We start from the raw sequence: 27143 nt of genomic DNA on the forward strand, positions 1-27143 counted from the left end.
CTACTCTATTCTGAAACACTGCCTTCCACACCAGTGCATGCTACACCACTCTAGTCCAGGCCACTACACCACTCTTCTCTGTACTTCTGCACTCTATCCTGCACCACTCAATTCTACCCACACCACTCCACCTTCCCAACACCACTCTACTCTGAAACAATCTACTCTATGCCTCTGGACTTTACGCCACTCTACTACACTCTGCACACTGCACTCTTTGCCATTACGCTCGACACCTCGGCAATCTTCTCTACACCAATCTACTCTACTCCATTGCACTCTGCACCAATGGACTATACACCACTTTAGTCAAAGACAGTGCACTCTACTATTCACCACTATATTTTACACTACCTCACTCTAGTCAACTCTACGACACTCCATTCTGCAACACTTCACTCCACGATACCCCACTCTATGAGGCTCTACTCCATTAAGCTCTACTCAAGTCTGACACTTTACTCCGCTGTATGCCACTCCACTCTACAACACTCCACTCCACTGTGGGAAACTATACCACTCTATGACACTTGACGCAACTCCCTCTACACCACTCCATGTCACTATACTCCACTCATTCTTCAATACATTACTCCACTCTACTCCATTGCTCCACTCTAAGCCACTTGCCTCCACTTCACTCTGACACGCTATACCACTCCATACTACTCTACACCACTTCCTCTATGCCATTTCACTCTCCTACACTGCTCCACTCTATGCCACTCCACTCTACAAACTCGACTCCGCTCTGACACTCTACTCCTCTCTATGCCACTCAACTCTACTCTATGCTCTATCACTCTATAAAGACTGTACTCCCTTTTGACACTCCACAAAACTCTACAGCACTCCACTCTATAACACTCTACTTACTCCACGCCACAAAACTCTACAACATTCCACTCTATGCTACTCCATGACACTCCACTTACTCCACAATACTTAAATCTTCCCTACTGTACGCTTCTCAGTGTCACTCTATGACTCTCTACGCCACTCCATAACACTCCACTCTACCTCACTTTCCGACACTCCACTCCACTTTACAACACTCCACTTCCCCACTAACTTTTAGCCACGCTGAACAGTTGGTGTACAACATGGATAAAACATACTGGCAAAGCCTATACCTCTTCCATAGGTGAGATCTATTGGTTTTGCTAATGCTTGTCTTGTACTTGCAAACATTTGCCCAGAGAGAAGACCACCACATTTACAAAACAGTAATTAGAAATGTGGGTGCTCTCGCCTGAGACCTTCCCTGCCTGGCTCGCTCTCTCTTTTTCGACTTCGTCTTCCTCGCTGCTCTTGAGTAGAATGCCTCTACGGGAGTGGATAGGAGCGCATGTAGTCATTGGCCAGGCCTTCCCCTCTCCCCACCCTCACTTGGACTATCCACATCCAGCTCATTCCTGCAGGTGCCAAACTGAAGGTGAGAGGCCCAGTGGGTGGAGGTGTGAAGTTGCTGGGAGGGGGAGATGATCTTAAATAAAGGTGCGTACAGCCTCTGTAAGGAAAACAGACGATTAATTGCAGGATGGGCTGACTGGAGCCAGGTTAGAGGGAGAGTGAGTGCTGCATGATATGTTTGCAGACTGCTCCTGCGCCCCTCTGAAGTTCAGCGCCCTGGGCGTGGGCCCAGCTCGCCCATGCTAAAAACCAGCCTTGAACACTGCTCTGTTGCACTTGCACCGTGTTCATGCATCATGCTTAGCGTTGTATGAACAAAGTGTATCGAGCTGGAGCCCAGGCAGTGAAATCGCTGGCACAGTTGCTTGGTAAATACAGCACTGTTTAATTTGCCTCTCGCACAATCTGGTGCTGCAGATTTTCGTACAGTGTTGCATTTGCCAATAATGGTACATTTTGGCCAGCGTCTGCTCTGGAAGAGATCTCTCAGCTTATTTCTTATTTGTTTTACAATCTTGGTGAAATCCTACTGGCTAGTGCCTGTGAAAAGCCTGCAGAGTCACTCTCATGTCAAGCGCATGCATGCTTTGAATGGTTAACGTGGGCTAGGTACCCTATAGGCAACTACACGTTTGAGCCTGCCAGTCACTTACTGGGTCTTTTCTTACCTAGGAGCCACAGGCAAAGCAATTTTGAAGAGAGCGTGGTACTGTGTCACATTTGATTTTATGATGTACCATCTGATGCTACTCACTTTTTTGCTGTGAAACATTCCACTGTACTACTACATATTGACTAGATTTAAAATTAATTTGAATTTATAGAAGTGAAACTAATACCCTATAAATGTATTCTTGTGCTATGTGCTGCAATCCATTAGGCCCAGCACCTTTTGCTATAAGCAGTCCTTCCTGATTTGGACCATAATCAGGACACCTGTGACACATAATGTAACGTTTAAAAAAATTTAAAAAAATTGAGAAATAGCGCCAAATGTACTGAGAAGGTACCCCTACCCTAGTCTCGCATGAGATAATAGAAATATTTTACATTTTTTCTCTCCATGTGGAAAATTGTTTTCCTTATAGTGAAACGTCTTCCCCTACACTTCTACCCAGAATACGGATGTACAACGTCGTTGATATGTGAGCTATGGGTGTGCACAAACTTCCCAGTGCATCCTCACACTGTCCTCCAACCCCTAGTTCAATCAGAGGAATCTACATAATGTTATGCAATAGAAGAACATTTTACAAGTGTAAAACCAATGTTTGTGAACAGCAACAGTGGTTTTACAGTAGAAAAAAGGCTATTTTTATGTTCAGGCTGACTGTGCGTGTGCAAAAAGCAATGTGAATAGACCCCAAAATGCGTTAAAAAAAAAGAAGAGCAGACATTTCAGAGGATCCGTATCCTAACTGAATGAGCAAATTCAGAATGACCAATAATAAACTGATAACTCATAAGTCCTCTTTGGCCCCACATTGTCCCAATGATATAAAACACAGAGCTTTCAGGGGGGAACAACCTTTACAACGCTGGTATTACCACGTGCTACCATTACAACGCTGCTATTACAATGCAAGTCGTTACAACGACTTGCGCTGGAGGGCGCTGTTGGATAGGGAATAGTTTAATTTTCTATTCCAACACCTTCCCTACTGTAACGTGGGCTGGAGTTGGAATAGAAAATTAAACTATTCCACTATCCAGCGCTTACAGCGCAAGTCTTTGTAACGACTTGCGTTGTAAAAACAGCGTTGTAATGGCACGCGTGGTAAAAGCCCGCGTTGTAATGCCATACAAGCCTTTCAGGAGTGAGCCGACAGAATACCTGCAGAAATTGTCCCTGCATTGTTTCCCGGGATGACATCTCATCTGATCCACTCCAGGGGGTCATTCAAGTATAATTAAAGTGAAATAGGCAAAGAAACAAAGCCATGTAAATGCGTTGTTCGTTCAAGTGACAATCTTTAACCCTCATCTAAAGCCCATTAGCAAACTCTCATTGTCCAAGAGGACTTTGGAAACAGTCCTTTCCAACAGAGACTTCAGATTCCATGCAGTCACTGACAGAACATGACTACAGCCTGCTCTATGTGGTTGTATGATTTTACAACGCATTCCATTGTAACGCATGCCTTTACCACGCATGCATTACAACGTGAATGCAATCACCACGCAGTTCCTTTACCACGAAAATACCTTTTACACGCATACTTTTACAACGATTTTCCTTGTAAAAGTATGCATGTAAATGGTATTTTCATGTTAAAGGATTTTCATCCTAAAAATGTACTTTTTTAATTTAACTCTCCGCTACACCACCCGAAAATTCCTCCTTACCTCTCCTCTCCTTTTTTTTCCGTGATGAAGTTGTACGTCATTAAGAGGAAGCGGATGTGTTTTTCCTTTTCCACTTATGACACTGATTTTTTCAGAAACAGATGCGTTTTTTTCTTTTTAAACCCACACTTTTTTTGTGGGGGGGAGACCCCACAAACTCCCCCCCTTTTTTTTTACATTAGCACACATGCCTTTACTACATATTTCGTAGTAAAGGTATGCGTGGTAAAGGCTTCTCGTTGTAACCATGCATGAGTTGTAACACATGTGTGGTTATGGTGTGCGTGGAAACGGCCGCGTTGTAGTGCCCCTGTGGTCCCATAACCCCCTCTAGAGCTCCACTCCTTGGTCCCCACATCATTGTCTTTTACCAAAAGCATCATTGTGACACAGACCAATCCAATCACACTTTCTTCCAGTGCATTCTGACAGTTACTTATGGTTAGCCTATCTCCAAAGGTTTAGCTCTAATTGTAAATTTGGAGCTGTACACGTATACAGATGAAAACTGCATCATTTACACCTGTCACAAATTCACAGAAGGCTTCCTGACAGCAGTAAATGGTTTACTACTGCAGATTGTTCTGTAATAATGGTGTAGAAACACGGCATAATTGCAAAGAATCTTAATTGGTAAACCACACACCAATGGTGGGGATTTGATGGATCAATACATGGTTTGCCTTTATAGTTTGTGAAGGCTGCTAAACTTATAAATGTCTTGAAATTCACAGACTCTGATGACAATTGTTGGGTAACCCTCCTTCTTGGGTGGGAAGGGCAATTGATCACCTCCAAACTTGATGTGGAGGTCTAGCAAACCACAAACCCATGGTGGGGAGTTGGCAGATCAATGCATGGGTTGCCTTTAAAGTTTATCTATGCTCATAAACTCATAATTTCCTTGATATTCGCAGACTGTGATACAATTGTGAGGTAACCACTCTTCAAGGGTGGGAAGGGGAATTAATCACCTCTAAACTTGATGTGGAGGCCTAAGGAAACAGATTTTTCCATTAGGAAAATTATATTCTTAAGGGAGGAAAAAGAAAAGAAAAGGAAAAAACTGTGCATTTGCAAATTGGGCTTCATTTCCCCAGTGCATAATTGTACATTATGTACAACTATGCATTGTAGAATTACGGGAGAACAAGGAATATCTAACATGACATTCCATGTAGTGCAGATGGAAATCTGCGCCTGGTGCAGCTTTCAAGGCAGGGGTAAGTTTGGGAATTCTCAAAAGCAGTACATTTTCACCTGTTAGTGGGAGTCACAGGAGAAAATCACTAATGTTTTTTTGTTTGATTGGGTTGATTTATTTAGGAGGTGGATATCATCAAGGCCTGTCAGGAGAAGATGAGAAGATATCTGGAAAAAGTCATTGCTCAGCTTGCGTAAGAAATCTCCTCTTCTCCTCATTGTATGTACCTCTTTACCAGGTGGCTTTCATTTGTATTTCTACGGCTATGGATCAGTGTCTTGAAACTACTAAGTAAGAGTAGAGAACCTTGCTAAGAAGTGAAAACAAAGTTATCCTAATGTTTTTCAACAATCTAAAGATGAATATAGCCGAGAGTAAAGATGAGTAAATAAACACAACCCTTCCTTTTGAAAACAATTCACTGGAGGACGCAATCACTACAGTTTCTACCTGTAGTATACCATATACAATCAGTTGCATCATCTAGTGTAGATAATCGGTTCAGGTCTTGCTTGTAGAATACACCATCTCTAGAGATGAATCCACACTTCCATTTGGACAGATATATATGAAGAAGGACTGAATAATTGAGAATAACTCCTTTCCGGATAGGATCCCAGATGTGGGCAGCACAAATTACTGCAATATGCCAGTGCTGGATGTGAACAGGGTTGAAGCAGGAGTAAAGATGGTTAGTACCGCTGAGTTAATACTGAACAGGGATTAAAAGCAATAGAGTATACAAAGAAATGATCTTCTAAGGGCAAGAAACATAGTGTAACCCTCAATTGAACTATCTTTAAAACTAGGCACTCAACCCATGCTAGAACCCTCCTCTTTCTGAACTGAGCAAACAAGGGTGGAGTTCAACAGCATCAATAGCTTTCCCACTGTGACCCCAAAACTATCAAGCTAAATTGAGGTACTGAAGGATTATAAGATACCACTGTCTACTCCTCACTCAGCTGCTGTCTACTAGCCAGCTAGCCCATTCATTTCTCTGGGAACTATAATTTAACTGCTCAACCATACCTTAGCATTGTGTGCACCTCTATTTCACAGTTGACAAGCTCAACCGGTGTAATGAGTTGCCACAGTGATCAACACCTTGTAATGTTAAATTGCAGTCAAGCAGTCATTAATTTTTATAATGCATGGTTTGTATCTTAGCTCAAACAGGGCAGCGCAGCACGAGTTAGAACGAGATATCGGGGACAAGCAGACTGCCTACCGGATTGATGACAAGTGCCAGCACCTCAGGAACTCTTCCGATGGCATTGGTTACTACAGAGGAGTTGAGCGCATCGATGCAACGTAAGTGTCCAGACTCTCTTGCCACAAAGGTACAAAGTGATCATTTAGCCTTTCAGAGAGGTGGGCAAGGTGGAGATGCACTGCGTTTTGTTCCATGTATGATGTGATGTCATAAAATGGAGGTACAGTTAATACTTGTGTTTGATTAGAACAGTTTTCTCTCCTTATATTGCCACTTTTATGAAGATAAAATGCATTTGGACCGGGGCTTTGAAGTACTGAAGCACTAAAAGGGATATTCACTTGTAAAACGTTGAAAATTCTAATGGATCAGCAAACCCATTCTAGCTCCAGGGCCTGCCACAGCAGCTTCATGCCATATTTTCTCTTTGGGTACCCTGGGTCACAGATATGTTACTGTTCTGCAACCATCGTCGGTTGTTACTCGCAACATCACATCTCCCCAGAGTGTGCACCCCTCTCTGCCTCAGGCAGGTGTCACAGCACCTGTGGTGCTATCACTGCATAGGAGCCTGAGGGGGGAACATGGTGTCTAGCAGCTAATGTATCGTCCAGTTCCAAGGTTAGTAACTCCTCATCGGAACGAAAAAAATAATTGAAAACTATTTCCAGTACGGATAAAATCATAGGGGAAGACCTCAGTCTAGTTTTATATTTTGTTTTGTACCTTGGAAGACGCCCCTCATATATCTCAACCATGCAATGCAAAAAAACGCCACCTCTGTTTAGTCCCTAACAAACCCATACACACCCTACCCCCACACGTACATAGAAAACCGAAATATTATCTGTCGGCTCTCAGGTAAACAAAAGAACTTAACTCCATGACACTGGCACAAAACTGAAAAGCGTGGTGTAAATCAAAACAAAAACACAATCTCAAATCTTTCGCATTAGCTTGCTATGATCACAAACACAAATCAATTTAGGAACGTTTGACGGCTAACTAAAAAGCACCATCAATCCAGCAATTAAAATAATGCCAACTTTGAAGTATTCAGGAACTGTGTCAATTCTCTCCTCCCATACATCATTTTCCTCCTCCAATTCCACACATTCACAACTCTGCAAGAAAAGTCCTTTATGTCATTATGTGTTATCAAAAGAGACTAGCTTAAATATGACCAATATTGTTAGGACTCTGATTAGATTTGTCTTGGGCACCTCGTTGGTGAGTTCAACCCTGGATCAATTCATCATCTGGCTCAACGGCAGGGACCCATACTTGAAGTTCACCAGCACTATCAGTGCAAACCAACTTGCTTTCCTGGACCTAAACATAACAGTCAAAGATGGCAGACTCACCACGACAACCTACTATAAACCCACGGCCAGAAACTCTTTACTCCACTTCACAAGCTTCCACCCACGCCCGCTAAGGGAGAACCTTCCCTTCAGGCAATTCTTACGTATACGCAGGAATTGCAGTGATATAGCAGACTATAAAAAACAGTCCGCTGAACTATTCAAGAAACTGGAGGCCCGGGGCTACCCACCAGCCATCATCTCCAAAACTAGGAAGAGGGCCAGGAACCAGAATAGAGAGGCCCTCCTTGAAACCACAGCTAAAGAGGAGCAGGAACAACCTATCACCTGCGTCACTACGTACAACACAGCCTCCAATGAGGTAGCCAAACTCATTAAGAAGAACTGGAAGATCTTGAATTCTGGCCAGAGGCAGTGGGACATACCGCGTTTTGCTTACAAGAGAAGCAATAACTTGAAGGACCAACTAGTTAACACCCGTCCCAAAACGCATAACACACAAGAACCAAACACCATTCTGAATGCATGGGGCCTACCAAAAGTAACTGGACACTACCCCTGCAATGATTGCAGTGTGTGTCACTTAACCACCCACACCAAAACTCTAACCCTAGAACCTAACAAGGTGTAGACACAACGCAGCCACACCAACTGTAATTCACGTAATGTGATTTACCTTATCACCTGCTCCTGTGGTCTCCGCTATATCGGCATGACCACCCGCAAAATACGCACTAGGGTCACTGAGCACAGAAGCACCATTAGGTGTAAGAAAAACATCAGTAAATTAACCAACCACTTCATCACCCATGGCCATACCCCCAATGACCTCACATGGACAGTCATCGTACAAATCCCTGAGTAGGCATTAGACAATGAAAGAAGACTGATGAGCAAAGAACAGCATTGGATCTATCGCCTTTCCTCACACATCAATGGCCTGAACGATGCGATCCCTTGGAACTCAGTCACATGCTGACGTAAACCTCTATACAGAGGTCTTTACTAGTACCCATTCAACCCAGTTGACCTATGAACTCCCACTCAACTGAGGCTACCACCCCTAATCGTGCCCAACCCATATCGGGTTGTGACTAGTTGCCATACCCAGCCATAGCCTCCCGCTCCTACAGCAACCTGTGATGATTCATTGCACCTCCTTGAAATTCCATGCCCGCACTATTGATAGTGGCAGATTGCATACTTCAACACAACACATACTCTACCGCGCACCTGCACTAATAACTAGTGTCTCACCCCCGCTCATGCGCAATAGACACAAGCAGCCCGTGCATGTGCTAGAGACTAGTGTCTTTCCACCAACTAGTGTCTCACCCCGCTCATGCGCAATAGACCCAAGCAGCACCGCACATGTGCTAGAGACTAGTGTCTTTCCACTGCCAATGAGCAGACAGCTAGGAACACACCCGGGGTAGTCTTTCTACTCTTACTCCCAGCTACAGGTGCAGATAGTTAATCCAATTAGCAAGCATATAAAAACGAACAAGAAACTCCAGCTCTTTCTACCAGAGTACGAGGACGGTGCAACAGGTACAAGGCAGGCTCTGACCAGAAAAGCTGTGAGTATGACAACCTCCAAGCAACAATCTCTGGGTAAGCGCTTTTCCCTCCTTACAGGTCTCTAACTCCCAGTGGCCAACATTATTTCCCGACAGGGTCAACCCCTTACCGCTTCACTCCTGGAAGCATTGGCTGCAAAATCTAAGCGTAAGAGTGTTTACTTACACCCCATCACACTTTGTATCTCATGCATATGTGTGATACCCGTGTTTTAGCGACACCACCCCCAATTATTTGTGATAATCACAATAATGGTACCACCAGTGCCATTACACTTTTGCCGACTGTAGTCTACCCACTCAGCACTGTAGATTCGGCATTCTATGTATATGACTATGTGGCGAAAACGCCTATTTGACTCTCCTCTTCTTACATGTTTTGTCTATGTCTTCAATGTTGTCGGTACAGGCATATATGAGAAGGGAATCCTCCCTCTCACACTTAGAGAAACACCTTAGTGAGTGTAACACATAGCCTGGATTACACTCCTTTTTAACCTGCACTACACTCTTTTTTAAAAAGGTCCTGAGGAAAGCCAGATTTAGTTTAAGGCACTGGCTGAAACATGTCGACCAACTGATGGATGTAGGAGGTAGTAACTCGCCTCCCTTAAACATCCCCAAGCCTTATTTTAACCGCTGACGGGGGCCCAGTTATTAAAATTTAATTTACCTTTGGGTACTGGGACCCTCGTCAAGCCGTTTTAACTCACACTTCATTTTACACCTCACACTGCACTCTCAGTAAAATACCAGCTCCGCTGTAATCAGGCGTCGCAGCACACCCGGGACACATTAGGTGTCACTGGGTGGGCCCGATGATGAAGCATGCCACCAACCAGGTTGGTGGGTGAGGGCTTCATGAACTCACCAACGAGGTGCCTAAGACAAATCTAATCAGAGTCCTAACAATATTGGTCATATTTAAGCAAGTCTCTTTTGATAACACATATAAACTACGGGGACTCAGACTAGCTTTCTAGTCCTCTCTCTCTCTCTCTTGATACGCGCGCACTTTATGTCATTATGTCATCCATAATTTCAGTACAACCACATACATCATCTTCACTGCAAACACCATACTAACAAACCTCATGTACCTCCACGCCATTCTCTCGTATGATTAATTTCAGCCCCTGACTAGCTCATCTATAGCCAGGATCAGCAAATTTGTCTAAGCCAATATTTATGACATCACCCAGTTGCTTCAGAGTTATTAAATGGATAACCAAAATAGGACTCCATGTCTCACGGTGACCACGATTTAGCTACACTCTTACAATCATGGCCTGCTTGTAACCTGTCTTTCCAAAGGGCAACTCTGACTTTGTCTGGCATAGGTAACCGTCTGGCTCTAGGACAGGAATTATCCTGGTCCTATGGGCTCCTCAATATCAATGAACACCTCGGGATCCTCTTCCCTCTAAATGCATGGATGTTGACTCCAATAAAAATTAAAACCTTACCTTTGAGCTTCTTAGAATTACACTCACCCAACAAGGCATCTCTTTCCATCAATATGGTAAGAACGAGCAGCTCTACCTCAAAATATCTCTGGCAGCAGCTGATGGCAGCAGATACTTCACAGCATAACTTGCCACCATAATAGCATGGAGATCCACTATTTTTATGAAATGTAACCATATAAACATACAGTTAATAGTGGGAATCTGTGAGAAGTTGGCCTGATGTGCAGTGTTCACTATTCTAGTGATCACTATATATCAGTCCAAACAACCCTTATTGATGATTGGTTGTAAGTCAACCTTATAGACCAGCTATCCTAGTAGCATGGATACAAGCAGTCTAAGGCTAAGACTCTAGAGGGCGTGTTAAGCCAGCTGTTTTACCATCACATTACCCATTGAACACCCAGTGAAAGGACACCACACAAGTGTTATGAAAATAAACAGTGTATTTATTAGAATCACAACAACCCTGTACTCTTTATGAGGACAGGGTGCTAGGCACACAACAAAACTCTTACGAAAATACTTAAGTTAGCACGGTATACACAAATGCCCGAGGGGCACGAAAAACCATATACTTTAAAAGTGGAATGCGAAATTACTAGCAGGTAAGTACAGTACTAATAGGCTTTGGAATTGCTAGGACTTGACTATGGAATCGTTAGATTACTTCTAGGAGGCCTAGGGGACTCGGGTGCAGAGTGTGCACTCTCACGCGGGATGCGGGACAAAGTCTATGGTAGCTAGTAACGCTAAAGTTAGTGTTCACGGGCTAACCCGACCTGGTAGGGAGAAAACGACAGTGGATCCTGACCCTTGGATAGTGAGGCTATGCTGGGGCACCGAAATGCCGAAGTTACCTAGCCCAGGGGCTGCAGCTGCATAGGTCTCAAAAGACGTCGGGAATCCTCGTTGCCGGACCAGGAGCCTGGAAGAAAGATGCTGGCAGGTGACCAGTGAAGATAGTTCGAAGTGATCCAAGCCTGGATCTGGAAGATGGATGACACCTGAAAGCAGAGGGGACCAAGTTCGTGACTACTAGCCAGTAGTCAGTGGGCACCAGGAGGGCACCGGATGGTAGTCACCTCGACTAGGTGAGTGGGCGACGCTGTGCTCTGCAGATCTCACGGACCAGGAGGCGTTGTCGGCGACCAGGATGGAGAGGCGAGCTGTCCCACGATGGATGAAGCTGTCGGCGTCGAAGAACCCAGGATTGGGCAACAAAGCCTTGGCTAATTCAAGCCCACGCGGTGGACTCAAAATGGCGTCTTGAGTGGACCAGGCGGGTCCGGGGTGCTCCTCTTCTGGAAGGGAGCAAGAGCCAGTCTGGAGCAACCAGACTAGCAGCAGTGATGTCGTCGGGCGTCGTTCAGAAGGCCACAAGCCAGCGGGCTAGTAGCCAAACAACGCAGTGAGCAGCAAAAAGCAGAAGGGCCCCACGCCGATCGTGGAGATGCTGGGGGGCTACTCTTCGGTGCTGGAGCTGCTCAGGGTCGGGGCTTCTCGGACCCCAAAGCACTCGCCAGGAAATTACTCGGCGGGCTTGCTGTGCAGAAGTCGTGCAGTCTTGGCAATAGTCGGTCCCTTGAGGTCTCGTCGCACTCACGGTTCTCAGCTTGGCTGTAGAGGTGAGTAGAGGTCGGAGGTGCCAGGGAAGCCGGGTCTTGTCGAGCTGGGCAGTCGGATTCCGGAGGAAGGACTTACAGCAGACCGCAGTGTTCTTGCGATGGTGCCTGCGGATGCAGGGTGACTACTCCTTAGTCACAAGGGAGAATCTTGAAGAAGGAAATCTTGAAGTCCTTTCGCAGAAAGTCGTGTCTTGATTCCAAAGATGATCTAATTTGGAAGGGGGCCTGCTCCTACCTTTATCTGGGAAAAGGGGCTGGCACGCGACTAAGTCCTGCCCTATGGGTGGGACCAGGAGGGGGGTGGTTACACCCACTTCCTTGGCGGGCTTTTCCCCAGCTCAGGGTCTGGAGTGTCCCTGGAACTGGTTCAAGCCGGCCTATGCATAGTGAGCACCGGGGTGCCACTTGCAGTCACCTTCCTCTGAAGCCCTGCCTACCTAGGATACACAAAATCCTGTCTGGGACGGTGCTGGCACCGCCCCTGGCAGGAAACCCTTTGTCCTTATCTCCTGCTCTGGGAGGACTCCCAGCAGCAGGAGGGCAGACTTGTGTCTCGGTGGCAGCATCCATTTTGTGGAGCTGAGGCTCTGTTGGACTTTAACCGGGGTTAGGGGTTACATACATGTCTTGTCCCTCTAGAAGGGTGGAATGCTAACCCCGTCGCCAGAATTGGCGAGGGGTTAGTATTCCAATTCGTATGACACCTTACTCGACATGTTTTGATAAAGCGATACCAGAGTTGGCATATAACCGCGAGGATTATAATGCACTTAAGAGTATATGGTATGCGATATCATGGAAACGGCTAAGGGATAGATCCCGAAAGCCGCAGACAGGCTCAGCTCATGCCAGAGCACCATCTCACACGATTCCAAGCACTCTGCCTTCAGGATTGTTAAGGCCTGCCATAGGAGTGACTGATAGGAGATCTGTGTGTCCATTTAGGTTTAGATATAGGTATACTATATCTATAGCAAGGGGTGATTATACCACCTTGCCCCAGCTGTCGTGCAGCCAGTTGTGTCAGTTTTGGATGGCCAGCCAGGGGTGGCATAATACATGCTTCAGCCCCTGGTAGGCCCTGGATACACCTATGCCCTGGGCACCTAAGGTACTCTGTACAGGGACTGATAAGGTGACTCAGTATCCAATTAGATATGTACCTAAGGTACATGGAATCCATTTTACAGAGAGAGCAGTAGGCCTGGGGTCCTGAATAGTAGGGCCCCAGGTCAACTAAGTCAGAAAACCAGCAAAACACCAGGCAAAAAGTTGGGGGCAACCATAGTCAGGGATCTACCTTCCTACATAACCCCCCCCAAACGAAAGGAGATAAGGCTATCCTTGCCAGGTAAGCCTATATGGCCTGAGTGGCCATATAAGGAAGTACCAGCACTGGCATGGTTACCCCCTATCTCATGGTCCACTAAGCAATCCCTCACCCTAAGGGTATCTGAGGGTCTCCACCATAGGGAATCTCTACCTGTGGTGTGTTTTGGCAAAGGAAAAGGCTGGTGCTGAAATGGAGTACTGAAGTGAGGCTCCACTAATTTTGGGCTCAGCTTCCTCCAATCATTTTCCACCATAGAGGCCTTTCTTTCCAAGACTGAGTTGTTTTGGGCTCTCAGGGTCAACCTCTGGCTACCTACAGCTGGAGGTTGGGTCCCTCTGTTTGGCTTACTGGAGGGACAGGTCAGGTTTGGGGCCCTTAGGTCCCAGGTCTGGCTGTGCCCAACAGTGTCCATCTGTGGGAGGTCCCTAACTAAATTTAAGGGGGATCCCTCAGGAGTTTGTTTTATTTTCACTTGGCTAGGACTGCTAGCTTCAGTGCCCTTAATCTGCTGATTGGGGGATTCTTTTGGACAGGGGGCCCTTTGGGGTCCAACACTGGCCTCCCTGACCTCTACAGCCCTGGGCTGACTGAGGCAGGGTAGAGAGGGGCAGGTTACCTGCTCCAGACTGGGTCCCACCTTGGAAGGGTCCACTGACATCAGGGGTTCTGCCAGGCTAGGCCTGACTACCTCTGTGGCAGTTTCTTCACAAGGGGTCAGATCAGTTCCCTGAGGAGGCTGACCCTTTCCTAAAGTCTGGTGGGAGGGAGATTTCTCTTCCTCCTCAATGCTCTCTGTCTGAGTGGAGTGATCCATAGTTTCAGGCTTCACAACACTATCATCTGTCTGAGTTTGAGCTGTGGCCATCACAACTCTCCCAACCTTTTCAGGAGGGGGCTCAGTTTGGGTGTGGGCTGTGACCATCACAGCCTTGACAACCTGTTCTGGGAAGGAAGTTGTCTGAGATTGGGCTGTGACTGGCACAGCCCTCCTGACCTGTTCAGGGAGGATATCTTGGACTGGGGCTGTGGCTATCACTGCCCCACTAACCTTACCATGGATGTTTACCATTTTAAAATGGGTTTCTTGCTCTACTTCAGCCCAGGCTGAGAGCTCTAAATCATTCCCCAGTAGGCAATCTACAGGCAAGTTTGGTGACACTGCCACTCTCTTGTGGCCAGTGACACCTCCCCAGCTGAGATTGACCACTGCCATGGGATGATCTCTCTGTACTCCATCAATATTGGTCACCTGGTATGTGGCACCAGGTAAAAGTTGCCTTGAGGGGACTAGACTCTCAGTCACCATAGTGATGCTAGCCCCTGTATCTCTATAGGCCTCAACTTTTATACCATTGATGAGGGGCTCCTGTCTGTACTTGCCCAAAGTGTTGGGACAAGTTGTGAAGTTGGCAAACCCCATGCCAGTCTCACAGACAAGAGTATCTACGTTTGGGGACCTGGTTAGGCCAGAGTCCCCAGGAACTCCCAAAGTAAATGCACCCAAATTCTTGGGGGCACTCCCACCACCTGGGGGATTACTACTAGTAGTAACAGGAGGTTTGGGAATGTTACTTGGGGGTATGTTCTCCTTATTGTTATTCTTTGGGCAACTGCTGTCAGTTTTCAAATGACCCACCTGTTTACAGGGATAACAATAAGGTTTCTTTTGGTTATTAGAAGGATTCTGGGACCCACCCCCTCAGAGGATTTTTGGGGCCCTGATGTGGTTTGATCTGGAGATTTTTTCCCACCCTTCTCTTGAGGCTTGGTTGATTCCTTTTTCTGGTCACCACCTTGGTTCTTGGGCCTAATCCTGGTTCTGACCCATTTGTCTGCCCTCTTACCCAATTCTTGTGGAGAGGTCAGATCAGAGTCTACCAGGTGCTGGTGTAATAACTGGTTCTGACAATTATTTAAGACTTGCTCTCTCATAATAAGATTATATAATCCTGTGAAGTCAGTAACCTTGCTACCCAGTAGCCAGCCTTCCAAAGCCTTAGTGGCACAATCAACAAAGTCAGACCAGTCCTGAGACTGAGTTTTCTGGGTGTCTCTGAACAGCAACCTGTACTGCTCAGTGGTTAAGCCAAACCCATCAACCAGTGCATTTTTCAGGACCTGGTAATCATTAGCATCCTCCACTCTTGTAGTGAGGAGCTTATCTCTACCTTTACCATCAAAGGAGAGCCACAGTATAGCTGCCCACTGACTTTGGGGAATGCACTGCACAGTGCAGGCCCTCTCCAAAGCAGCCATCCATTTCTGGATGTCATCCCCTTGCTTAAAGGGGGGCACTATCTTTGTCAGGTGTTTAGTATCTAAACCCTTCTCTTTTTCTCTTGGGAGATTGCTGCCACCAGTGGGAGCTAACCCACTCATCTGCTGCTCTCTAGCAAATGCAAGCTTTTCTTTGGCCAGGGCAAGTTCTTCCCTTTCAATCCTCAGTCTAGCTTGTCTCATCCTTGCTTCATGCTCTCTTCTCTGAGGGGAAGTCAATCTCCTCTGGGGAGAGTTCCTTCTCCCCTGAGAAGAGGCATTAGAGTGCAGAGATCTAATGGAGTCCCTAGAAGGAGATCTATCTCTCCTAACTCCAAGGTTAGGCCTCATTAGAGTCAGTACTGGGGGTCCCCCAGATCCTTCCCCAAGTAGGTCTAAGTTGGCCCTGGTTAGCCTTCTGACTACCTCAAGACCTTTGTCTACCTCATCCCCAGAGAGTTCCTCCTGATCCTCCTCCTCCCCAACTGCATTGGCAATGTTGGGGAGGTCTGGATCCCCAGAGGTTCCCTCTAAGGCTGGCATATTCTCATGTAACTGAGAAATCTTTCTGGCATCATATGTCTCTAAGAGACCTATCAGAAAGGTAATGGTGGGGTTAGACCCCTGCTTCAGTTTCCTGGAGGTACAGACTTGTCTCATCTCCTGGAAACTGAGAGCTGCATATCTTGAAGTGACCTGTGGAGGGTCAACACTGACCAGGGGAGTCTCAGTAGATTCTCCCTGGGTAGACATGCTTTTCTAGTGAGGTGCAAGTGGTGCACTTACCTACACTATGTGTTTGCTTACTGATCCCTTGCTAGAGTTGTAGTTTAGGGTGTGCTAGGCCCTAGGAGCTACAACAGCTGGTTCAGTAGAACTCAGAGTATTCTAAGCTAAGTTATATGTACCTTTAGTACTTATGTGATCTTTCACAAGATATTCTTAGGGCATGTGTGGTAAAACAACAGCAAGCTCAAATCCCAACCGCTGCTCACCAATGTGAGAAGTTGGCCTGATGTGCAGTGTTCACTATTCTAGTGATCACTATATATCAGTCCAAACAAACCTTATTGATGATTGGTTGTAAGTCAACCTTATAGACCAGCTATCCTAGTAGCATGGATACGAGCAGTCTAAGGCTAAGACTCTAGAGGGCGTGTTAAGCCAGCTGTTTTACCATCACATTACCCCTTGAACACCCAGTGAAAGGACACCACACAAGTGTTATGAAAATAAACAGTGTATTTATTAGAATCACAACAACCCTGTACTCTTTATGAGGACAGGGTGCTAGGCACACAACAAAACTCTTACGAAAATACTTAAGTTAGCACGGTATACACAAATGCCCGAGGGGCACGAAAAACCATATACTTTAAAAGTGGAATGCGAAATTACTAGCAGGTAAGTACAGTACTAATAGGCTTTGGAATTGCTAGGACTTGACTATGGAATCGTTAGATTACTTCTAGGAGGCCTAGGGGACTCGGGTGCAGAGTGTGCACTCTCACGTGGGATGCGGGACAAAGTCTATGGTAGCTAGTAACGCTAAAGTTAGTGTTCACGGGCTAACCCGACCTGGTAGGGAGAAAACGACAGTGGATCCTGACCCTTGGATAGTGAGGCTATGCTGGGGCACCGAAATGCCGAAGTTACCTAGCCCAGGGGCTGCAGCTGCATAGGTCTCAAAAGACGTCGGGAATCCTCGTTGCCGGACCAGGAGCCTGGAAGAAAGATGCTGGCAGGTGACCAGTGAAGATAGTTCGAAGTGATCCAAGCCTGGATCTGGAAGATGGATGACACCTGAAAGCAGAGGGGACCAAGTTCGTGACTACTAGCCAGTAGTCAGTGGGCACCAGGAGGGCACCGGATGGTAGTCACCTCGACTAGGTGAGTGGGCGACGCTGTGCTCTGCAGATCTCACGGACCAGGAGGCGTTGTCGGCGACCAGGATGGAGAGGCGAGCTGTCCCACGATGGATGAAGCTGTCGGCGTCGAAGAACCCAGGATTGGGCAACAAAGCCTTGGCTAATTCAAGCCCACGCGGTGGACTCAAAATGGCGTCTTGAGTGGACCAGGAGGGTCCGGGGTGCTCCTCTTCTGGAAGGGAGCAAGAGCCAATCTGGAGCAACCAGACTAGCAGCAGTGATGTCGTCGGGCGTCATTCAGAAGGCCACAAGCCAGCGGGCTAGTAGCCAAACAACGCGGTGAGCAGCAAAAAGCAGAAGGGCCCCACGCCGATCGTGGAGATGCTGGGGGGGCTACTCTTCGGTGCTGGAGCTGCTCAGGGTCGGGGCTTCTCGGACCCCAAAGCACTCGCCAGGAAATTACTCGGCGGGCTTGCTGTGCAGAAGTCGTGCAGTCTTGGCAATAGTCGGTCCCTTGAGGTCTCGTCGCACTCACGGTTCTCAGCTTGGCTGTAGAGGTGAGTAGAGGTCGGAGGTGCCAGGGAAGCCGGGTCTTGTCGAGCTGGGCAGTCGGATTCCGGAGGAAGGACTTACAGCAGACCGCAGTGTTCTTGCGATGGTGCCTGCGGATGCAGGGTGACTACTCCTTAGTCACAAGGGAGAATCTTGAAGAAGGAAATCTTGAAGTCCTTTCGCAGAAAGTCGTGTCTTGATTCCAAAGATGATCTAATTTGGAAGGGGGCCTGCTCCTACCTTTATCTGGGAAAAGGGGGCTGGCACGCGACTAAGTCCTGCCCTATGGGTGGGACCAGGAGGGGGGTGGTTACACCCACTTCCTTGGCGGGCTTTTCCCCAGCTCAGGGTCTGGAGTGTCCCTGGAACTGGTTCAAGCCTATGCATAGTGAGCACCGGGGTGCCATTTGCAGTCACCTTCCTCTGAAGCCCTGCCTACCTAGGATACACAAAATCCTGTCTGGGACGGTGCTGGCACCGCCCCTGGCAGGAAACCCTTTGTCCTTATCTCCTGCTCTGGGAGGACTCCCAGCAGCAGGAGGGCAGACTTGTGTCTCGGTGGCAGCATCCATTTTGTGGAGCTGAGGCTCTGTTGGACTTTAACCAGGGTTAGGGGTTACATACATGTCGTGTCCCTCTAGAAGGGTGGAATGCTAACCCCGTCGCCAGAATTGGCGAGGGGTTAGTATTCCAATTCGTATGACACCTTACTCGACATGTTTTGATAAAGCGATACCAGAGTTGGCATATAACCGCGAGGATTATAATGCACTTAAGAGTATATGGTATGCGATATCATGGAAACGGCTAAGGGATAGATCCCGAAAGCCGCAGACAAGCTCAGCTCATGCCAGAGCACCATCTCACACGATTCCAAGCACTCTGCCTTCAGGATTGTTAAGGCCTGCCATAGGAGTGACTGATAGGAGATCTGTGTGTCCATTTAGGTTTAGATATAGGTATACTATATCTATAGCAAGGGGTGATTATACCACCTTGCCCCAGCTGTCGTGCAGCCAGTTGTGTCAGTTTTGGATGGCCAGCCAGGGGTGGCATAATACATGCTTCAGCCCCTGGTAGGCCCTGGGTACACCTATGCCCTGGGCACCTAAGGTACTCTGTACAGGGACTGATAAGGTGACTCAGTATCCAATTGGATATGTACCTAAGGTACATGGAATCCATTTTACAGAGAGAGCAGTAGGCCTGGGGTCCTGAATAGCAGGGCCCCAGGTCAACTAAGTCAGAAAACCAGCAAAACACCAGGCAAAAAGTTGGGGGCAACCATAGTCAGGGATCTACCTTCCTACAGAATCCCTTCAATCAAAAATCCAGGACGGCTTTCTGACAAAACCTATATCACTTCTCTCCCTGCATAAACCACTGCACAAAATTCCAGTGCCCACCCTGTTCTTCTAGAAGCATGCCAAGAAGGAAACCCGGACAACCTTTTTTCAAAGGAGGTTTCTTATGAAAATCAACACCACTACTTCTTCCCAGCAATATCTGTCCTGTAGTCCAGGGTTTTGACCAGTCCTGCATAGTTAGTGGCAGCACGGGTTATTAATCTGTGCACAGACTTCCTTACTGACAGTTTCTGTATCACCAGAGGCCTCCACACAATCTACAGTTCATCCTGTCATAACCGTGAGATACAGAAGGAACACAAAACACACCATAAACAAACCTTCTCTACCATTATCCCAAGAAATTTCAATGTTATCCCTGCATCTCAGGATATCTGCAGCACTTCAGAATGTTATGTTATGTTATGTTATGTACCCACTCTTTTATAGCGCACGGCTACCCAAACGGGTGTCCCGGCGCTTTAGCAAAGAGATCAGAGACCGGTCAATCCAGCCCGCAGCTCAGAAAGTCGTGATGATCACGCAGAAAAGAGCCACGTCTTTAGTTCTTTTCTAAACATCAGGAGACTGTTGGCTTTCCGCAAAGAGATCGGAAGCCCATTCCAATGGAGGGCCGCTAGATAGCGGAAGGACCGACCACCCATCCGAGCGCGTTTAAAGGAAGGGACCACAATCGTGGCAGATGAAGCTGAACGCAACACCCTCTTTGGGACATAAAAGGCCAGTCTCTTCCTAATGTACAAAGGGCCTACAGAATGCAGGGCTTTAAATGCCAGAGTCAAAGTTTTAAAAATGACTCTTTTGGAAATCGGTAGCCAATGTAACTCTTTAAGTAAACCAGAGGCTCTAGCTCTGCGTGGAAGGCCAAAAATTGCCCTTGCAGCAGAATTTTGGACTATCTGCAATCTTGCCACCAAATACTTCGGCAGGCCCGCATAGAGTGCATTAGCATAGTCGAAACGTGATCCAACTAATGCCTGCACCACAATTTTCTTATATTGCAGTGACAGCAGCGGCAAAAATTTCCTGAGCATCCGCAGGATGCTAAAACATTTCCCTGATAATACATTGATCTGGGATCTAAATGACAGATCAACGTCACAGATCACACCCAGATTTTTGGCCTGCGTTGACACCGCGTCTGGAGGAAACATGTCTCGAGGCCACCAAGATTTCCAACATGGATCCGGAGCACAGCCAAAAAAAAGCAACTCAGACTTGTCTGAGTTGCATTTAAGGCTGTGTTGTTGAAACCATGAAAAAACGGAGTCAAGGCAGTCCCTGATTCTAGCCCCATCAAATGCCTCTCCCTTCCTGCAAGTAAACAGGAGCTGGGTGTCATCAGCGTAGGATATGACCTGGGCACCATAAGCCTCCGCCACCGCCGCCAGAGGGGCCATGTAGATATTAAAAAGGATGGGGCTCAGAATGGATCCTTGAGGAACCCCCACCCCTAGCGACGGCATTTCAGCGGAGAACGGTGGTGCCCAGATCACCTGTCGGCGGTCAGATGAAAAAGATCTAAACCAGTCCAACACCGTCCCGCGAAACCCGATCTCCTGGAGTCTTAAAAGGAGACCGTCATGCGGGACGGTGTCGAAAGCCGCCGACAGATCCAGCATGACTAGTACAGCCTTACCTCCAAGATCGAGCGTCTCCCTGATAGCTTCAGTGACCTCCAGAAGGGCTGTCTCTGTACTGTAATTAGCACGAAACCCCGACTGTGTGTCATGAAGAAGGTTGTTGCTCTCGATATAGTTGGTAATCGAGAGCTGCACGTGTTTTTCAACAACCTTAGCTAGAGCAGGGAGAAGGGATATCGGTCTGTAATTAGCATGCGTCAAGGGATCTAAATTTGGCTTTTTGATTAGGGGCAAAATCAGTGCATGCTTCCATGCTAAGGGAACCACTCCCGTAGACAAAGACATGTTCATCAGAGGGTTCAACAAACTATTTACAGCTGCAGCTACTCTGCCCAAGAATTTAGCCGGGCAGGGGTCCATAGGCGAACCTGACTGCAGTCGAGATAAAAGATCAAACGAGGTCAAACAGGACATTTGAGGGAATGTCGAAAGGAAGGGCATAGTATCCTCACTCAAGGAGGTAAAAGTAGAGCTATATACTAGCAGTGTGGGGTCTACAGCCGGAAAAGACTCCTGAATAGTCTTAATTTTTTTAGCAAAAAAGACTGCAAGCTGTTTTATCCACTCTTCGGAATGTGAGTGGGCAGAAGAGCAGGCAGCCGGTGAGGTGAACTCCCTAACTATTTTAAAAAGCTCCTTACTAGTATTAGTGGCTTCGTCTATTCTATGCTCCAGATAGCTTTGCTTGCTCTCGGCAATCTGTTTATGATACGTTTTAATCATATCTTTATATCTTTGTTTATCCTCAGGGTCATATTTTCTTCGCCAGAGCCTTTCAGTTTTTTTACACTCTTGGCGTATTAATCTTAATGAGGAGGTAAACCATGGAGCAGAGGCCAAGTGACGGGCTGAATTAACAGTCTTCATAGGGGCCAAATCATCAAGTCTATCCGTTAGCCACTTTTGCACCATCTCCAGGTCTGCCTCCAGATCATCAGTGAGCTTGCAAGGATGAAGGCGGAAAGCTTCAGTCATTGCTTCCACCGAAATACGGTGGAAGGCTCTGGATTGTCGAAACCCGTTAGTCTGTCCTCTCTGCCCTGTGGCCGTATAAAAGGGAATTTTAAAATTTAGCAAAAAATGATCAGACCACAACACTGGGAGTGGAGATGATACTTCAATCGGTTTGGTAGAGAAGATTTGATCCAGAATATGCCCTTTATTGTGGGTGGGGCTCTTAATATAAGGGACAAGACCAAGCAATGCCGCAACATCTTGGATTCTAACAGCATTTGGATCCATTGCTAGATCCATATGAAAATTAAAATCCCCTAGCAAAAGACAATGCGCCGAGCGCATACAAGGAATGGAGAGCGCGGCTTGTAGATCTTCAAAAAAGGTACCAATCGGACCTGGTGGTCTGTAGACAAGCAGTCCGGTACATGTCTGACAAGGTGAAAGTGACAGCTTGAAGCCAATGGCTTCACACCCAGATATATTGTCTATCACAAAAGAGGAACAGATTAGGTCCTCTTTCACAATAAGTGCTACACCTCCTCCTCTCCCCTCAACTCTATCATTTCTGAGGATGATATAGTTCGGGGGTAGTGCTTTAGCCACATCCGGCCCTGAGCCTTCCCCGAGCCATGTCTCTGTTAGAAACAGACAAGAAAGTTGAGAGTTAGCGAGCAGATCCCAGATATCCGTGGAATGCCTACCAAGCGACCTGGTGTTCAAAAGAGCGCATTGGCAGTATTGGGAGGGGGGTGGTGTTGATAATTCCGATGGGACAACTGGCCGCCAGCCACAGATCAGACACCCTTTCCTCAAAACCCGCCGACCCGGAGGTAAACAAGGGCACAGCGGAGAGGGGGGACGCAACGCGAACAGCTCAGCAAAGCCGTAAACAATCATCCCAGAAACAATAGAAAATAATAATGTACACAACAAGAATAAAAGAGTGTGACAGAGTCCTACCTCTCCGCGACCGAGACGCGGACGGGCGCAGACGGGCAGGACTCTGGCACGACTCCGGCGCAGGGAAGGCGCCACCGCTGCGCGTCTCCGCTGCGCGCACCAAGCGAGCATTAAATAGCGTGCTCACCGCGTCCCTGCTGACCTGGGACGCTCCAAAATGGCGCTCACCCTCCTCTGCCCAAGGCAAGATGTCCGCCGTCACCACAACCTCCCCAGAACCGGGCCCGCCAAACAGCGGTGGGTTTAACCAGAATTATGGTGCAAGGTAGGGGGCAAGCGGGAGGCTAAGAACAGGGGATAATAAAAATTAAAAATAAAATAAATCCAAAAAACGTGTCATTAAAAGTTAAAGAGCGGAGCTCAAGAAAACGCGACCAGCGCGACCAACAGCGAGGTGCTGACGTCAATCTCAGCCTCAGAATTCCTTTGCAGGTTTGAATGTAACGACAACCCACCTTTTCCACATATTCCTTTCCTTCCACTGACTGATCAACTTTATTACTGTATTGTGGTGGGTCCTTGAAGTTTCCATTGCTATGGCTTACACACAACTCCACATCTAACTGCTCTATGGATATATAAGGTTCTTTAGGCTATGTTATGGCATAGTATGGTAAAAACTAAAAGTGTGTAAACTTGTAACTACGGTCAACAGGATAGGTAAAGTCAGAAAGCCCTACTTCGAGGCGGTGGTACTGGAATTTTCGACATATTGCTACACTGTTGTAGGCGTCAGTGGATGTAATATTTAATATATATTAAATGTCGACATTGGATCTATTTCAATTCTCTGCTCCTGATCTCATCGCTTTCCTTCCTATTCTTGTGGTTGTCCAGACTCAGAAGGATAGTGATTTCACCATGTTCGTTATTTGATTAGTTATATCTATCCTTCCACTGCTGCCGCAAGGGAACTAAGTTTCCTTTTGCATGGTTCAATAATATTTGACTTTTAATACTTAATGGGAACCTACGGCTTTCCTTGCTCTCTTCTTCTTCCCTCTTTTCAGTGATCTCTCTCACTGTTGTGCTCTCTCCCTTACCTTTCCTCCTCTAAGCTCTACTCGCTGCTGTTCATCCCACACACACCCTCCTTCCCCATTTCCGTGGTCCCACTTGCTCATTCTCCCAACCCCTCTTCCTCTTTTTCTTTGTCCCTGCTCTTTCCTCCCCACCAATGATCCTCTGCGCCTCCACACTACTTTCGTTTCCTGTCTAGCTTTGCATGCTGCTTGAATTACATTGCAAGCATTGCTTAAGTCTATAGCGGTGGATGTCCGTCTTTTAATGCTATTTTGTATACTTCTGAGATGGGTGTCACATCATTGTGGAATGGAATGCTCACTGTTATAGGAAGGAATCTGCTATTTAAAGTCATGCAATTACTCAGACTTAGAGACATGATTTTTTAGATGTGTCAGCAGGGGCGGCCTTAGGCATGTGCAAGCTGTGCACCTGCACAGGGCCACCAAACCCCAGGGGCCACCACACCAATATATATCCTTAATATAATAATCCTCTGAGGATGGATACATATTTGTGTGGCGTCCACTGGCAGGGATTTGGTGGCCTCAGGCTCTGTTCCACTTCCAAACACCCTGAACCCCCCCCTCTTCACTGGCCTTCGCGGTCCGCCCTGCCCGGAACCCCTCTTCCGGCGCCCCCTACCTACGCTCCCTGCCTAGGGCTGCCATTAGCCTAGAGCCGCCCCTGGTGTCAGAGCAGCAATTGTACATGATTTATTGAGGAGACTGGTGAGATTTGTGCCAATAATGACCTGTGCACCCATTGATTCCCTTGCTATGGGAAAATTACATCATATCGCTGCTTAACTTACAACCATCTATAAATTACACAAATGCATGGAATCATCCCTACCTCTCCTTACTAGGAAGCAGTGCTTAATTTGAACCGGTGGTTTCAGGTGCTTGGCACCGGCACTTAATTGTCAGTACCAGTACTTATGACAGTCTGCCACATGGTAGGGCTGTTTAACTCATTTAGAGATGCGCCCAGCAACAGTTAGTTAACATTTAAATTTGCTAATACCTGTGTCCCAAGCATTCTTATAGCATTGGGGGCCTGTAATAGTCTGAATTGTCACCTCTGTAGGCGTGTGATGGTTGTTTGCTGTGTTGGTACTTTTGTTGGCAGCTCTGACAGTGGCAATGGATGGTGCAACTTGCAGTGGCCTCTTGACGAGGGCCCTGGTGTTTTTTCTTTTTTTGACACATTAAGCACTACTAGGAAGCACCACACAACTGTTGTCTGAAGCATCAACGAACAAAACCGATGAACGATTGATAAATTAATGATGAACTAGTTCTCAATGTCGAAAAATGTTTGAGTGCACTTTGTGTGACTTAAAAAGAAGAGCCCAAAGAAGTTAAAGAAAATGTCTCTAAGTGTCTGCCAAGTGGAGGGGCTCTGTAATGTCAAATCAATGTGGTCCACTATGGTGATTTAAAGGGACTAAACGCAACGGCCCCGATTCACAAAGGTAAAGTGAGAGGAAAGTCTAACTTTACGACTTTCTGGTAAAGTTAGACTTCCGTCTCACTTTACCTTTGTGAATCGGACCCAAAGACAATTCCTCAGAAAGGGTTTAAATACCGAGTCAATGATGAGCTTCTGTGCCCATTGCAATAGGAACGCCATCAACCTAAACGCCTACAATCTTGCAAGATAGGGGGAGGAGGCAAACTTGAATATACAGGAAATATGCACTTGTTTTACTTCCACCGGCCATATAGTAATTGCACTGAAAAGCCAACGAAAAAACAAAGGAAATAACTACTGAGGTATGAACTTAACATTAATAACAGAAACACCCGACAGAGAAACCGTGCATGTCTCATTACAAGACCCAGCTGCATGTGTACTCCTGGAAGCCAACAACAGCATTCTGACTGTCTAACTCTGTGGCGACCTAATATTTCATGACAGCTTGCTGCCACGCGGACACCACGAGACAAAGCTTTATTCAAACCCCCTGACTGGCACTGTGAGCTTCCGCACATACACTGAATGCTGCATTTTCTTAAAAGCATAGGGCGGTAATATGTTTCTTCATCACCACGAGCATTATCATGCGACTGCAGAGCAACTGCCGATAAAAACGGGTTTCCTGTGGTCACACAAACGCCCTGCATATTAATAATATCCTTGGCGGCGTAGGGTGTGGGTAGGAAGAGATAGTTACACTACAAAAGCATAACTGGTAAATTCCAGTATTTTTTGCACTTTCCATCGTGAAGACCCTTTTTTAAAAATTGCTGGTTGACGAATCTGCGCAAAAGTTGTCAGACAATTGGACAACACCCTTTGAGAGCTCATTTCGAACCATAAATGCGACTCCTTCCTTTTTCTCTCATGCCTGCTGTTCTCAGACTCTTCAAACTGATGGGTGGTCTCACACTGGCTTCCACCACATAAGCAGTTCTTGAACTGTTCACATACCCATAGTACGCGCACAAGGAAACACTCAGCCACTTTCACCTCAACATCCCACAACGTCCACTGGGCCCAAGAATATTCAGAATCGATTATGTTGTCCAAGGCGTAGACTTTTATTCACATTAAGAATATGAATCTACACAACCACTACAGGATTAAGTATTATTTGGATACATATATATATACTCATAGCAACAAACTACCTTTGCAACATCCACATGTCAAAAGCGGTAATAAAATTAGGCATAACATTATATTGTATTACAACTTTGCCATACATGTGTAGTTACATTTTGTTGGCCGACTCGGCAGACTCACTCAGCTGCGCACATTGTGCCGGCAGGCCCCAACGCGCAACAGCAAACATTGCATTACTTGAAATACAGGGCACTGCCTAGCGCACCGTCCCAACGAGGTACCTGAACGCAGGCATCCTCCCAAATTAGTCCACACAGTCCATACATTGCGGGATAGGTCAGTAGAGACAGGATCACCGGCAGGTCAGTCCCCTCCCTGCGCCTACCCTCTGCAGTAGAGTCCAGGACCACCTGCAGGTCAGTCCCCTCACCG

General features: G+C 46.8%; 1 protein-coding gene across 1 annotated transcript in view; it reads left to right on the top strand.

Annotated features, from left to right (window-relative positions):
- TEKT3 (tektin 3) overlaps positions 1-27143 on the top strand; it is a 130397-nt gene that overhangs the window by 74869 nt on the left and 28385 nt on the right. The window contains exons 4-5 of the mRNA XM_078650860.1: positions 5086-5156; positions 6134-6277. Of these exons, the coding sequence (XP_078506986.1) occupies positions 5086-5156; positions 6134-6277 (215 nt within the window). The remainder of the gene's footprint in view (positions 1-5085; positions 5157-6133; positions 6278-27143) is intronic.

This window comes from Lissotriton helveticus, chromosome 7, assembly GCF_964261635.1.
Source record: "Lissotriton helveticus chromosome 7, aLisHel1.1, whole genome shotgun sequence".
Taxonomy (NCBI): domain Eukaryota; kingdom Metazoa; phylum Chordata; class Amphibia; order Caudata; family Salamandridae; genus Lissotriton; species Lissotriton helveticus.